The 15,486-nt window shown below is 39.6% G+C and overlaps 1 protein-coding gene across 7 annotated transcripts in view; it reads right to left on the bottom strand.

The window, feature by feature from the left end:
- AHCYL2 (adenosylhomocysteinase like 2) overlaps positions 1 to 15,486 on the bottom strand; it is a 165,145-nt gene that overhangs the window by 10,527 nt on the left and 139,132 nt on the right. For all 7 annotated transcript variants that reach the window (XM_042971963.1, XM_042971977.1, XM_042971968.1 and 4 more), the window contains exons 6-12: positions 14,823 to 14,917; positions 11,915 to 12,021; positions 10,497 to 10,613; positions 7,238 to 7,301; positions 6,664 to 6,752; positions 3,697 to 3,767; positions 281 to 375 (exon numbers count right to left, since the gene is read on the bottom strand). In XM_042971963.1, coding sequence (XP_042827897.1) covers positions 281 to 375; positions 3,697 to 3,767; positions 6,664 to 6,752; positions 7,238 to 7,301; positions 10,497 to 10,613; positions 11,915 to 12,021; positions 14,823 to 14,917 — 638 coding nt within the window. The remainder of the gene's footprint in view (positions 1 to 280; positions 376 to 3,696; positions 3,768 to 6,663; positions 6,753 to 7,237; positions 7,302 to 10,496; positions 10,614 to 11,914; positions 12,022 to 14,822; positions 14,918 to 15,486) is intronic.

Here is a 15,486-nt window from a genome sequence, read left to right as displayed (position 1 = left end):
GGGTGAATATAATCAAATTAGAGAACCAAAATGGCTTACAGCGTAAGTAGGTATCAAGCTGGGGTGGAAGAAAATAATCATTTGAAATGATTGAGATGAAGAAGCTTTATAGTATCCACAAGCATAGGTCACAGGGCTAGTAAGTGAACAGACTGTGGACAGCTCTGCCAGGACAGTCATGTTTAGGATGGCTGGTGACTCTTCCCTTTCTTCTTCCCGTTTATGTTTCTTGGGAAGGAGAGGAAAAAAAAGGCCTCAATAATGAGTTACTTAATCTTACCACATCAATCTCTGTGTTGGAATGTCCCATGTTACAAACGATGCAGCTATTCTTCATACGGTCCAAGTGCTCTCTGGTTACCACATTCTTGTTACCTTAAAAACAGAAGAGAGATCCACACGAAAAGAAATAAAGTTGGACCCCTACCTCACACCATATGTGAAATTTCACCTGACCAAACACAACAGCTAAAACTATAAAACTCTTAGCAGGGAGCGCCTGGGTGGCTCAGTTGATTAAGCGTCTGACTCTTGTTTTCATCTCAGGTCATGATCTCACAGTTTGTGAGATTGAGCCCCACATCAGGCTCTGCACCAATAGCACGGAGCTTGCCTGGGATTCTCTATCTCCCTCCCTGCCCTCCCCCTGCTGATACATGCGCGTGAGCTCTCTCCTCTCTCTCTCAAAATAAATACATAAACATTAAAAAAACTCTTAGCAGAACATAAGAATACATCTTTGTGAACTTGGGTTAGGCAATGGTTTTCCTAGCTATAACCCCTAAAGCAGAGGCACCAAAGAAAAAATAAACTTGTGCTGTAAACAACTCCACCAAGAAAATGAAAAGACAACCCATATATTGGGATATTTATTTACAAATAAATAAATGGAACAAAATATTTACAAATCATATAACTGATAAGAGATTTGTATCCAAAATTTATAAAGAACTCTTACAACTCCTTACTTAAAAGACAAATAACCCAATTTAAAAATGAGCAAAGGGAGGTGCCTGGGTGGCTCAGTCAGTTAAGCGTCCGACTGCTGATTTCTGCTCAGGTCATGATCTCACAGTGTGTGAGTTCAAGCCCTGCATTGGGCTCTGTGTGGACAGTGTGGAGCTTGCTTGGGATTTCTCTCTCCTCTCTCTGCCCCTCTCTGGCATGCTTTCTCTCTCTCTCAAAAAAAATTAAATAAATAAATAAATAAATAAATAAATAAATAAAATGTAAAAAATATTTTTAAATGAGCAAAGGACCAGAGTAGATGTTTCTCAAAAGCAGAAGTACAAAAGAAGATGTGCTAATGCGTACATGAAAAGATGTTCAACATTGAGGCACCTGGGTGGCTCAGTCGGTTAAGTGTCCAACTTTGGCTCAGATCGTGATTTCACAGTCTGTGAGTTTGAGCCCCACATTGGGCTCTGTGCTGACAGCTCAGAGCCTGGAGCCTGCTTCTACGTCTCCCTCTCTCTCTGCCCCTCCCTTGCTCATGCTCTGTCTCTCTCTCAAAAATAAATAAAACATTAAAAAAAAAAAAAAAAGATGTTCGACATTATTAGTCACTAGGAAAATGCAAGTCAAAACCACAATGAGGGGCTCCTAGCTGGTTCAGTCAGTGGAGCGTGTGACTCTTGATCTTGGGGTTGTGAGTTGGAGCCCCATATTGGGAGTAGAGATTACTTGGAAATAAAAATCTTTAAAAACCAAAACCACAGCAAAACACCATTTCACACCTACTAGGATAGCTATAATAAAAACAATAGACAATAATAGCATTGGCAAGGATGTTGAGAAATTGTAACCCCCACACATTCTTGCTGGATTGTAAAATGGTGCTGTCTATTTGGAAAAGCTTGCAATTCCTCAAAATATTAAAAGTAGAGTTATCATACGTTCCAGCAATCCCAAGGTATATGTAGGCAGGTATATATATTCACAAGGATGGAAAACATGTTAACAGAAAAACACTATGCACAATGTTCATAATAGCAACATTATTCAAAATAGCTAAAAAGCGAAAACATCCTAAGTGTCCATCAACCAATAAATAAAGTGTGGTATATCCTTAAAATGAAATATAATTCAGCAAGAAAAAGGAAGGAAATATCAACACATATTACTATATGGATGAAACTTTAGAACACTATGCTAAGTGAAAAAAGCCAGTTACAAAAGACGACATACTGTAGGATTCTATGGATATGAAATGTCTAGAATAGTCAAATCTATAGAAACAGGGAAATTAGTGGTTGCTTAGGGCCGGGCAGAGGTAGAAGAAAGAATGAGGACTGACTGCTAATGGTGTGGAGCTTCTTTGTAGGGTGATGAAAAGTTTCTGGAATCAGATATTGTACAATTTCACTGAAAACCACTGAACTGTATACTTTAAAACTGTAAGTTGTATGGTATATGAATTATATCTCAATAAAAAAATTAGATTGTTGTGATGGTTGTATGACCCTGTGAATTTGCTAGAGAATACTGAATTATACACTTTAAATGGATGAAATGTATGATATGTGAATCACATCTCAATAAAGCTATTAAAAAAAGACATGAGGGGATTGATATGAAGCAAGAACAGTTTCTTATGGTCCCTCTTCTCTGCCCCCATCTCACCCTGAGGATACAAATATATTTTCATTCTTAAATATTCTGATTTTCCTCCTCTAAAATATAATTACAAATAAAAACCAATATTCTAGCAGTTTATGGTCCCATGATAAAGAGAAAGTAAGTATCCCAGTCCAAGGAAACTAGCCATTTCTGCATATTCCTCTCTAAAACTCCAATCTACCTCTTTGGGAATTAATACAACTGTCTTTCCTACTTTCTCTAACTGAATTTTGTTTTAGGCCTGCTTTAATTATAGGGACTAGAGAGAAATACACATTACTTTTGAAGGTAAAATAAAAAATCAAATGTACAAATTTAAGATCCGGCTGCCCAAATAAAACTTATCTCTAGTCATCTCCTTGGTAGTTGAGGACGGATGGAGATATAGAACAGTTAAAACGGATGGAGAGACACCTTCTTCCAGGGATGACCTAGATGACCTATACTTTTGGTCAGAGCTCTAAAGAGGTAGGAAGAATGTGAAAGATTGACTCTACAGATAGACACCTGTATCTGGCTGTTATTTCTTTAATTATTATTTTTTAAATGTTTATTTGTTTATTTTGAGAGAGAGCAAGCGAGCAGGGGAGGTGCAGAGAGAGAGGGAGAGAAAGAATCCCAAGCAGGCTCCTTGCTGTCAGTGCAGAGCCCAACAAGAGGCTCGATCTCACGATGTGAGATCAAGACCTGAGCTGAAATCAAGAGTTGGACACTTAACTGACTGAGCCGCCTAGATGCCCCTGTATCTGGCTTTTGTCTTTTTTATTTTTTAATTTTTTAAAAGGTTTTATTTATTTTTGAGAGAGAGAGAGACATATTACAAGTGGGGGAGGGGCAGAGAGAGGTAGACACAGAATCGGAAGCAGGCTCCAGGCTCTGAGCTGTCAGCACAGAGCACGACACGGGGCTTGAACTGCAAGATCATGACCTGAGCTGAAGTTGGACACTTAACCCCCTCTCCCTGTATCTGGCTTTTAGAGTTTAGTTTTATTCAGAACAGTTTCCAGTCATTTTTCACCTGTTCCATGAAAGCATTCCCAAATGCCAAAATGTATATTGTGTATGTCAAAATCATACCTGTACAGGTAATAACAATATCCACTTGTCGGATGACCTCGTTTAATTTCACCAGCCGAAATCCATCCATACTGTAAAAATAAAACATGATCAATTAACCTAAAAATAGCAGTTGGGGAGCCTTTTGCCACAGAACTTCAAAAGCTGTTACTAAGTTCCTTTGGTACCCACGCTGTCACTTCTTGATACAGTCAGAATATTCTTAGCAGTGAAAATTTCAAACCATCTCCTTTTTTCATACAGGACAAAATAAAGTTTCCTTTGTATCACTGCAACTTAATTCTTCCTGAAAATAAGGAGCCAGGGGTTACCGTGACTTTCTCCATCTGAATGTCTAGAAAGTACAATTTAGCCACTGCATCTTTGAAACTACTCTCCCCAAGATCATCAATGATCTCCTGGATGCACACCCCCCACCCCCAAATCTTTAGACTCTTATATTACTTAATTTTCTTTGCTACATTAAACATTATTTACCTATTTTTAAAACTATACTCCTTGGAGTCCATGAAACTGTTCTTTCCTGGTTTTCCTTCTACCTTTCTGAATAGCCCTTTTCAATCTTAATCTTTAAATGTTGATACTCTGTAGAGTTCTGCCCTTGACTCTTTTCTCTATTCTCTCAGTATTTGTCCATACCCTTCCCTTGGCTGCAAATCATTCCTCTTGGTGGCTGATCTGCACAAATATATCTTTAGGTTAGATCTCTCTGAAGCTTCAGAGCCATGGATCAAATGACCTACTAGATAGCTTCTCCTGGATGTCCCATAAGAATCTCAAATTTATTGGGTTTGAAAAAACTCATTATTTTTTCTGTACTCTCAAAATCTACTGTCTCTTTTTTTTATTTTCTATCTTGATCTACAGCATTACTGTTCAGCCAACTGTATGAGCCAAATAAACTAGAATGTCCTAGCCTACTGCTTCTCCCGAATTGTTGTTTTCCCTTAATTCCTTATAATCTCTTGAATTGGTCCCTTCCTCTCCATATATGCTGGTCTTGCTTATGTTCAGGTCTTATTACTTCTTACCTGGATTCCTATAGTAGCTCCTGGCCTGACCTCATCATCTCTAGGTTTATGTCTCATTTATTTTGCAGAGTAATTTTCCTAAATGCACTTTAGATCATGTCACTTCCTTGCTTAAAATACTTCAGTGAGAATGCCTGTTCTCAGGATAACACCTAAAACTTATGCAGATATAGGAGTATATTCACATATGATTCCTACCTCAGATATTACCACTCCTGCAATTTCCATCTCTTAAATATGCCCTGTTCTCTCCGTCCTCAGTGACTATGCTCCTTGTGACATGTTCCTTGTGTCTGGAATTTACTTCCAGACTAAGAAATCACTGACTCAACTTTCAAGACTCAGCTCTATTAACATCTCTTTCTACCCTGCCTCTTTGTTATTTAGTTAGATATTTCTCTCTTGGCTCCTACAGAAGCACATGCTGTTTACCCCCATCATAGCACTTATTCCATTCACAGTGGTTATTTGCGTGCCTCTAAAAGCAGGGAACCTGCCTCATTCACATATTCTTCTTATTCACCCTAAGCACAGAGCACAGTACCTATTATACAGTAAGTGATCAGTTCATGTCTGTAAGATAATTTGAATCAGTGTCTCAATCAATATGAAAACATGTTAATGAACCCTGGCTCAGAGAAGGCCGACAACTCTGTCGGGGAAATTTGTGGTTCATGGCTAGGATGTGTGAGGAGTAGAAAGAGAGGGGAAAATGGGTATAACAAAATCTTTATGTCATGCCTTATTCTATCCTGGGTGCCTTCCTCTGGAGGATTAATGGTAAAGATTGGGTGGGTTATGGAGGCTACAGACAATGGAGCTCTGTAGTAGTTTTCAGGGACAGTAGTATTTTCGTCCTGATGAGGATGGCAAGAGGCCATTTTAATAATATCTACTATTTAGCAAGCATTTCTTATGTGACAGCAGCTCAACACTCTATGGAATTATATATTTATTATATAATGTATAATCATATGTAATAATTATATAATTGTTTTACTGGACTTTCGCAACTCTTTAAGGTAGGTATCATTAGCCACATTTTATGGATGAGACAAGAACAATTTTTTAACCTTAGATTTTGCAATAATTTCAAACTTAAGAATTACAAGAATAGTACAAACTCCTATACTCCCTTCACTCAGAGACAGCAGATTTTATTTGGATTTGTCTGATGTTTCCTCCTGATGAGATTCAGGTTATACATTTAGGGGAAGGATATCACAGAAGTGTTCTTTTCAGAACATAGTAAGTGTTCAACTTATTTCTTTTTTGATCATCCTTTTTTTCAAAGGAAGAAGAGTTGGGGGGTCTGTCTGGCTCAGTTGGTGGAGCATGCAACTCTTGTTCTGGGGTCATGAGTTCAAGTCCCATGCTGGGCGTAGAGTTTACTTAAAAAAAAAGGAGACGGAGGTGCCTGGGTGGCTCAGTAGATTAAGCGTCCAACATCAGCTCAGGTCATGATCTCGTGGTTCATGGCTTCAAGTCCCACATCGGGCTCTGTGCTGACAATCCAGGGCATGGAGCTCAGATTCTGGGTCTCCCTCTCTCTCTGCCCCTCCCCACCATTCTTGTTCTCTCTCTCTCTCTCTCTCTCTCTCTCTCTCTCTCAAAAATAAAATAACCATTTTAAAAAAGGGAGAAGAATTATACATGGGTAAAGGAAGGAACTACTTGTTCTCTGGCTCAAGGCATCCCCTTATTATTTCCACAGGAATTCTAAATTTTAGCTTCTCTTATAGTCTCTGCTGTCTCGGAGCAGAGCTCCTTGATCTTTGAAAGAGAGGAGCTCACATTTAACTGCAGCATCTCTCAGGATCTGGGCCCCTCTAAGATAAAATGTGGCATCAACCAGGCCATTCTTTGGTGACAGTTACAAGATCCCACATTAGATGGTGGCACAGAGAAAAAAGCAAGTTTCCTTTTGCATGCTTACCAGGCTTGAAGAGCACAGATGGGGTCAATCTCAGTTACATACACAATAGAGCCCATGGCTTTTAGAGCAGCACAGCACCCCTTCCCCACCTGAAGAGGGGAGAAAGGACACATAATAAGGAAAGTCAGTGAGAAAACAACATCTTGAAGCTTCTGGTAAACTGTACCTCATTTTCCACCCCCAGAAGGAATTTCACTGAATAGATTCATGTTTGGGGAAAAAATAAGAAAAAACAAACAAATGAATGCAGTTCATAAACAAACCCCTAGCCCCTGTTTAGCACATGCATGTACATAAGAACACCCACACTCACGATTTATAATCAAAACACAAGCTAAGAGAACATCACAAACAGTGCACTGGAATAAATCAGAAAATCAACTTAAGAAAAATGGCAAAAATGCAAAGGGAAAAAGAACGATTGTACTTTGACCAGAGGGCCTCTAAAGTTACATTTTTCCCACCTAGAGTGGTGAGTGAATGGATGTTTCTCACATCCATTAAATGAAAAAGTCTAGTATATTTCACCAAAATAACATTTTATACATCCAATAAGCGAAAGGTTAAGCTTTACCTCTCCATAGCCACAGACAACCACCTGCTTTCCACCAAACATCATGTCTGTTGTCCTTTTAAGTCTGGGGGAAGAAAAACCATTAAATCAGTAGTATCTCTCATTTCTCCTTTGAGATTAGATAGGGTCCCTCTGTTTTCATGTTTGTTTGTTCCATTTTGAAAGGAAGCCTGGTTTCTGTACTATCTAATGATTAAAAAGAAAGGTGGGTAAAACAGGTAGTCTCTTACTCCATGCTATCTGATCCATCTATATGTGAGGGTTTTTTTTTGTTTTTTTTTTTTTTTCCTCTTGTTTTGGGAGTGGTGCAGCAAGGAGGAAACTATAGATTACAAAGTAACTTTTAAACAAAAAGTTTATTTATTTATATAATTTATTTATATATATTTATTATACATTTATTATATAATTTTTGGAAATAAAAGATAGAAGAAAATAAAAATAACATTTTTTATTTAGGAGACAAAGTTCTAGCTTAATGGAAACATTATTCTAGCTTATTGAACGTAAGAGATAACACTGATAAACGAGTGCTACATTTAGTAGTATCAGAATGGCCATGGGGCACCTGGGTGGCTCAGTCAGTTGAGCATCCAACTCTTGATTTCGGCTCAGGTCAAGATCCCAGGTTGTGAGATTAAGCCCCTCGTCAGGTTCCACATTGAGCATGGAGCCTGCTTCAGGTTCTCTCTCTGCCCCTCCCCCGCCCATTCATTTTCTCTCTCTCTCTTTCTCTCTGCCTCTCTCTCTGTCTCTCTCAAAATAAATAAATAAACTTAAAAAAAAAAAAGAATGGCCAATAGGTCCCTCATTAATTCAACACAGAAGGTAATCAGCAACTAGATGGCGAAGAGCTTTGAACACACCAATACCAACTACATGAGAGAGTTTTCTGGGGCTGCTTCTTTCTCAAACATGTTCTACTTCTTTGTCTCTGATTCTCTATGAAGCTAGAATAGTGTCCGTATTGGTTTTAGAGCCTCTTGGAAGAACTTGTAGGAGCAGTTTCTGGTTTCTCTTTAGATTCATCTGGTCTCCTTTCTCTAGGAATCCCTCACTAGGCAGAAGAAAGTTTTCAACTAAAACCAGACTATTCTGAGATAGTTCCTACAAATATTTGTGACACTTTCTATTCACTTATCTGTTTTCCTTTCCGGTAGACAACAGTCCATAAATGCCCTAAAGGCAGAGTAGGAATTCTGTCTTTTTAATGATTTGACAACTCCACTCCGTAGGAACTAGTACAACTCCACGAGCCACAGTAAAACTCAATAAATATAAAATATTATTCAGCCATAAAGAAGAATGCAATCTTACCATTTTCGACAATACCAATGGAGCTAAAGAGTATAGTGCTAAGTGGAATAAGTCAGTCAGGAAAAGACAAATGCCATATGATTTCACTTATATGTAGAATTTAAGAAACAAAACAAATGAGCAAAGGAAAAGAGAGAAGCCAAAACCAGACTTTACTTTATTTGTTTTTTTAAAGAAACAGACTCTTAACTATAGAGAAGAAGCTGATGGCTACCAGAGGAGAGGTGGGTGGGAAGATAGGTGAAATAGGTGATGGGGATTAAGGACTGCACTTATTGCTGAATCACTATATTATACACCTGAAACTAATAGAACAGTGTATGTTAATATTAGCTAGTTAATTAAATTTAAAAAACATCAATTAGGTACAGAGGCAATTCTTGTTTAGTGAAGAGAGTAAGTCTGGCTGGGCTACTACCATAGTCAAAAGTCATGGTTTAGAAGAATGGTCCTGGAATGGCTATCACAGCAAAGAAAACCAACAGATCATATTTATGAGCTTCCTTTGCTTTACTCTCAAGCTTTTCTGCCTCTCTTCCCAAAGGAATATCAGGTGCAAAGCTATTCATACAAGCTATTAACACTTCTACGTAGCCAGAACAAGGGACAGTCTATAAACTGATAGATGGATTGATAGTTTACTTAAATGTCCAGTCTATGTGATAATACTATTGACTCTATAGAAGTAATAATTACCAAGAAATTGAATTTGCATTGAATATCTCCCCCACCTCTCCCCAAAAAGATCTGAAAGCAAAAAGCTTCCCCTAAGATCAACTGAATCCTAAAACTTAATGTACAGTGTTCTAGAAAGAAGGGCAAGGGAACTAACATTGAACACCAGGTTCATACCTTATCTCCTTTAATCCTCATAATAACTCTATGATGTAGATCTTACTGTCACCATTTTACAGATGAGGGACTAGGCACAGAGAGGTTAAATAACTAGTCCAAGACCTAAATGATAGAGCCAATAATCAAACCAAGCCAGTCCTTCTGGTTCTAATGCCGGTGGTGTTGCAAACTGCCTAGGGTCCCGGACTGGTTAGTAATGTGGCCCATAGGGCCTTTCTTAGCTTTTCCATTAACCTAAACATGATGGAAACCATTTGGCTTGGCAATATTCTAAACCAACTTAATAGTTTTACATAGGGAATTACTGAGTCTTCTGAACAAGGATGAAGGCGTATCTGGACACAAGTGTAGAAACAGAAACTAGGTATTGGAAGAACACAGTACAGTATCTGGAATATATCTAAGTAAATTTTGTCAGGTTTGCAGTCCTTATAGATTTGAAAAACTTGAAATGTTTCTGGGATGGACTCTTTGCTCAACACAATTTTTCAGATGGCCAGAGAATTATATGCTAGTTGGGGTTTACATTTTTTTTAAGTTTGTTTATTTTTGAGAGAGAGAAAGACAGACCATGAGCAGGGAAGGGGCAGAGAGAGAGGGAGACACAGAATCCGAAGCAGGCTCCAGGCTCTGAGCTGTCAGCACAGAGCCTCAGGCAGGACTTAACTCACGAGCCACGAGATCATGACCTGAGCTAAAGTCAGACCCTTAACCGCCTCAGCCACCCAGGTGCCCCATGCTAGTTGGAGTTTAAAAACTGGTAATGTGACCTAAAATAGGAACACTAGGCACCTTTTCCCAAATCATCAAAGATATTCAGCTGTTTAGGACTTTAGTTACTGTCTTGCGGGACTGATAGGGTCACAAACTTTGCACCAATAAATAGAGGCCAGTTTGACTTTTTAAGTACAATAGATGTGCTTGTAATGGGGATAGCAATGGTAGATCTGGGTTATAAAATATCAAGTATTAGATGGTGATAGATCCAGAGGTGCTACATGAATCATTTCCAGAAATAACCAAAACCAAAAAACTGAGAACCTCAATTCAACAACTCAAGTTCATTCCAAAGATAATAAAACATTACCCATCTAGAATGGATTCACGGCAACAGTAGAGGTTGTCAAATTTCTGTTTGGTGACAGAGTCATTGACATTCATGGCTGGAACACACAGCTTCCCGGCCTTAGATAGCTGGTACAGCCTGAGGATGAGGGACATCAAGAAGAACACAAAACAGTGAGATAATGCAATCTACTGCCAGTCTCGTAACAAATTACAGAAATATGTTGATTGGGTAGGCATCAGAGCATGAGACACTAGCTTCATTCCATTAGGTGCACATAGAGAAATAAAGACTACCTTTCTAGAGTCTGTACACAGCTTAGAAATAAAGATCTTAGTCACAAGGCATGTGAGGAAAATCTTTGACCCACCTCTAAATTTCAAGTATTAAAATGTAAAATTTTAAATTGCTTATTGGGGCACCTGGGTGGCTCAGTTGATTAAGCATCTGACTCTTGATTTTGGCTCAGGTCATGGCTCAGGTCACGATCTTCCGGTTCGTGAGATGGAGCCCGGCTTTGGGTTCTGCACTGAGCCTGCTTGGGATTCCCTCTCTCTGCCCCTCCCCTGCTCACGCTTGTACGCGTGCTGTCTCTCAAAATAAGGAAATAAACATTAAAAAAATATATTGCTTACTTTTACTTCCCCCTTTAAGTTATATAAAGAGTAACTTTAAGTACTGTTTAATCCCACTACTCTAATGCAACAATTTTAACTTTCAAATAGTCTCGATTTTATCATCTCAATACAAATATCTATAAATATGTATACCTATATATAAGTTTCATTTTAAGTTGTAGCAACTAAAAATTAGAAACAGGTGTTTATTCAAAATTCATCCCTTTCTAAGAGCCTGAAGGTCTGGTATGTTAAAAAAGATCACAATATATTGAAGCAGAGACAGTCGCTTAATCAGAATTCACTTCCCTAAAACTTTCATTTCATACTTTCAGTTCTTGTTGAGTGAATAACAGTAAATGGAAACGGTTTCAATGTTACTCAGAAAATTACTGCTCATTTGAGAAACAGAACCCTAAATCCTTGTTCTCTAAGTCAAAATGTAAGCTCTATGAGGACCCAGGTTTTTGTCTATTTTGCCCACTGCTAGATCCCTAGCACAGTTCCTAGAGAAGTTCCTGGCTCGTTGTACAAGTTAAATCAACATCTATGGAAAAAACGAATTCATCTAAAAAGGACAAGCAGTCGTTGCATTACAATGACTAGAAAACATGAGGACCACACTTGTTGCCTTACCTGTCCCCCACTCCCAATTTTAGGTTTGTTATTTGCCTTGTTAATTAAAAGAACAAGTGTTCAGACTCAGATCTCATCACCTCATAGCAGGTTCCAATTTTTAACATAATGTACTCTACAGGTGGGTGATTATCAGAGTATATACCTAGGCTGCATAAAACCAGGTATGCCCATGTCAAATCTTACCTGTGGACTCCAGTGACACTCTCCTCCACTATGCCCTTGATTTTTTTGAACATATTAGGATACTTCTTATAAATCCAGTGAGTAAGATCCCCTCCATCATCCAATATCTGCAATAATAAGCATCAACAATATCATTTATTTTGCTGAAGGCTCAGGGTTTCCGGTGTTGCTCTGGGTCTTTCATCCCAATTTCTGCCAATTTACAGATATTTCAAATTTCCCATAGGGTTATGCAAAGTAACTTAAAACCAATATAATGACCAGTCATTACCCTGAAGTAAAAGGCAATGGAGGGTAAAAGGTCACTGTAATTCTCACAGCCAAATGACCTTCCCACACAATACATCTACTGTATCAAAATACATAGCAACGCAAGGAGGATTTTCTTATGAACTAAGAGCTGAAGTGGTTATCTAGACAACTAGTTTGTTTTTTTTTTTTAATTTTTTTTTTAACGTTTATTTATTTTTGAGACAGGGAGAGACAGCATGAACGGGGGAGGGTCAGAGAGAGACGGAGACACAGAATCCGAAACAGGCTCCAGGCTCTGAGCTGTCAGCACAGAGCCTGACGTGGGGCTCGAACTCACGGACCGCGAGATCATGACCTGAGCCAAAGTCGGATGCTTAACCGACTGAGCCACCCAGGCACCCCGACAACTAGTTCTTAAATGCACTGTAGATATTTAGAAAGCCTGACCTTGATATCGGCATATTTCTACCAGTTACATTCAGGACTTCAATTACAGTCAGTCAAAGCTTAGTTTAAATAAAGCCAGATAATTAGTCTCCCTCCCAGAACAATGGCTTAGAAGACTGTATTCGTTAATCCTTCACTTCTCCCAAAGCATAGGCACTATCCTCCCCAAGATATCAGGCAGCACGGAAGGGTTTTGCCTAGCGAAACCTCACACTCTTTATAAACCAAATTAAAAATAACTTGGGAACTGTGCAGCATGTAGGTGTGCAAGCATGCCTCTGAACAGCTCATCACCATTTCAGGTTGGGATTAAAGATAAACACAATGCCGTGCCCACTGGAGCTTTAATCGGCAGAGGAAAGTTTTTGAATTATAAATAAGCTAAAGAAAGACCAGCTTAGAACGCTCTTAGGCACTAGGCTGTGGCACTTCATTCAGCCCTTCACCGAGCTGTCAGAAAGGCTTAGCAGGACTTTCCAAATCGTTATCCCCGTGAAGTCCTCACAGAACTGCGTTGCCCCCTACTGGCATGCACCCATTGTGGAGTCTCATCAAATATCAACTCTACCACAAGTGCCCCCAGTGCCACCCTGGACTCCTGGGTACACCAATTCCCCCACCTCATGTCGAGCACCTAAGCTCTTTTTGTGCTTCTAGGCTTGCTCCCCATCTTGTTTCTCTGACTTAACTAAAGTTTGTTTGAGAGCAGGGATCCAAGGCAAGACTCTCATTAAAATACATTCGCTTCATTCTAAAAGTTAATGCTCCATTTTCTCCCAGTAGAAACCCTCAGAACAGGGTTTCGGACCCCTACCCACATAAAAGACCAGAGGCATAAGAGCCTGAGCAACTGGAAACTCTGGGTCTTAAGTCCCACTATTCTGGTCCACTTTTCTTTTAACAGAGGGATCTAATACAGGCAGGTGGTTGCTATCCCTCAGATTTATTTAATGAAGGTAGCCCCTAATTCTCACCATGGTATTCTACTGCAGAAAATTCTTGCCACCAGGGAATCTTCCTGAGGCTGGAAAGCAAGTAAAAGTACTAGATCTCGATAGGATCCCTAGAGGAATGGGCTCTATTTGCTGGAGTGACAATGGTTTTTATCCTTGCTTAGTTTCTTCATCAGTTTTTCCGGCAGTTTGTCCTGGCCCTATAGTCTGTAAATGCTCTCTGGTTGCAATCCTGTGTCCTCCCTAAATTCTCCACTCTAAAATTAATGCTTTATTCCCCATAGAAACCCTCTGGCGTGTCTCCTTTCGGTCTGTCAATCAAACTCCTTCCAGTCCCAGTTAACTCTGTGGGAATGAGCTGACTCATCTCACAGCTGATTCCTCCCTCCCTTTAAGCAGGCTATTAACCCAGCTTCCTCACACCAGCACACGGTGCAATGTAACCTGGCTCCAGAATCCAGAAAGAGGATGCTCCTCTCCTTGCGCACCAAGTGAGGCCTGCTCTGCAATTCGCAAGCAATAGTTGGAGTAGAGCATCAAGGCTTCTTTTTCCAGTTGAGTCCCTAATTTCTCCTCTCTTTCATACACAGAAGTGCTTATGAAGTAGGAGTGCCTCATATTTTGTGCAGCTTTTTGCTTCTCAGTGAAATCTAATGTGCTATAAGCCTTCAAGAACCTGATCTTTTCAAAAATGAAACACAAATAACATGAAGCGAAATAACCCCAAGCTTCTCTGTGCCTAGTCATCTTTCTTCAAGTACAGAATAAAGAGAAGAAATTTGAACTTGGGATCTCTTCAGGTTTACTATAAATTCAGCATGTAACTCTAGAGAAACGCTAAGCACCACAGGAGCTGTGTGTGTGTGTGTGTGTGTGTGTGTGTGTGTGTGTGTGTGTGTGTGTGCACATTTGGATTACTGTTGTTGGACGGGAGATAAGCAGGAGAAGGGGATGGTAACTCATTAACCTTGCTTTTGAAACAGCCACGTGTGAACCCTGAGCAGTATTTTAATGTTGCTGATGAATATAAATGCTTCTAAGATCAGCACCAACAATTATAGCACTTTGAGGCTAAGTTCAATATTCTCGGGGTACCCTAAACATAAGCCCACAGTTGTGCTGGAAGCACAGGTACATCAGATAGAGAAGGAAGCATTTTCCTTCCTTCCTGTTGAGACACCCTCTCCCCTGCCAGGGCCCCCTACTCTGTCCCCACCAGATCCCTCAGGAATTGTGCTAGTAGAAATCTAACTCACCATGTTTGGCTGCCAACCCTCCACATTCACACATCTATCAATGCACCACCAAAAGTCATCTTCTGATTCTCCTTTCCAGGCAAAGACAGGAAATCCTGAGAAAGGGGAACAAAGAGAAACTATTAAAGCCTGAAAAAAGGGCTGCCTCTAAATTTTGACAAGATGTTGGTTTTCCCCATTTCCAAACTCTCTCATTCTGCTCTACTCCTTGGCTTGACTTTCTTCACTGATTAACATGGTCTTCAGCCCCTTCATCCACTCCTTTGTCTCTGGTGGTCATTTTGCTCTTAATATACAAAAGAGGACAAACAAGAGGGACAAGAGTATGATGGATGCTAAAAATATGACTTAAGGGAAAAAAGAAGAGACAAGAAGTAAGTACTTCTGGATCCAGTCAAACTGGAAGTCTCACCATTTCCCAACCACACTTCGATCTTTCCTGCATCTAAACTTTAGTCATCCCGTCTTCTTCATCAGGAAAACCCTTACACTCTTCTCCGTCTGCTAAAATGTTGTCATAGCCCAGTTAAGTGTCATGTTTCTAACAAAGCCTGATTAACTCAGCTCCAAGTGATCGCTCATGGAATCTGAACTTTTACAAGCCACTTGCTTGTGCACTGAATGTAGATTTCTGATCTGTTGTGGCATTTACCATATATACCCT

The sequence above is a fragment of the Panthera tigris genome, chromosome A2, assembly GCF_018350195.1.
Source record: "Panthera tigris isolate Pti1 chromosome A2, P.tigris_Pti1_mat1.1, whole genome shotgun sequence".
Classification (NCBI taxonomy): Eukaryota; Metazoa; Chordata; class Mammalia; order Carnivora; family Felidae; genus Panthera; species Panthera tigris.
The sequence above is the reverse complement of the archived record's forward strand: the minus strand, read 5'-3'. Positions and strand labels throughout refer to the sequence as shown.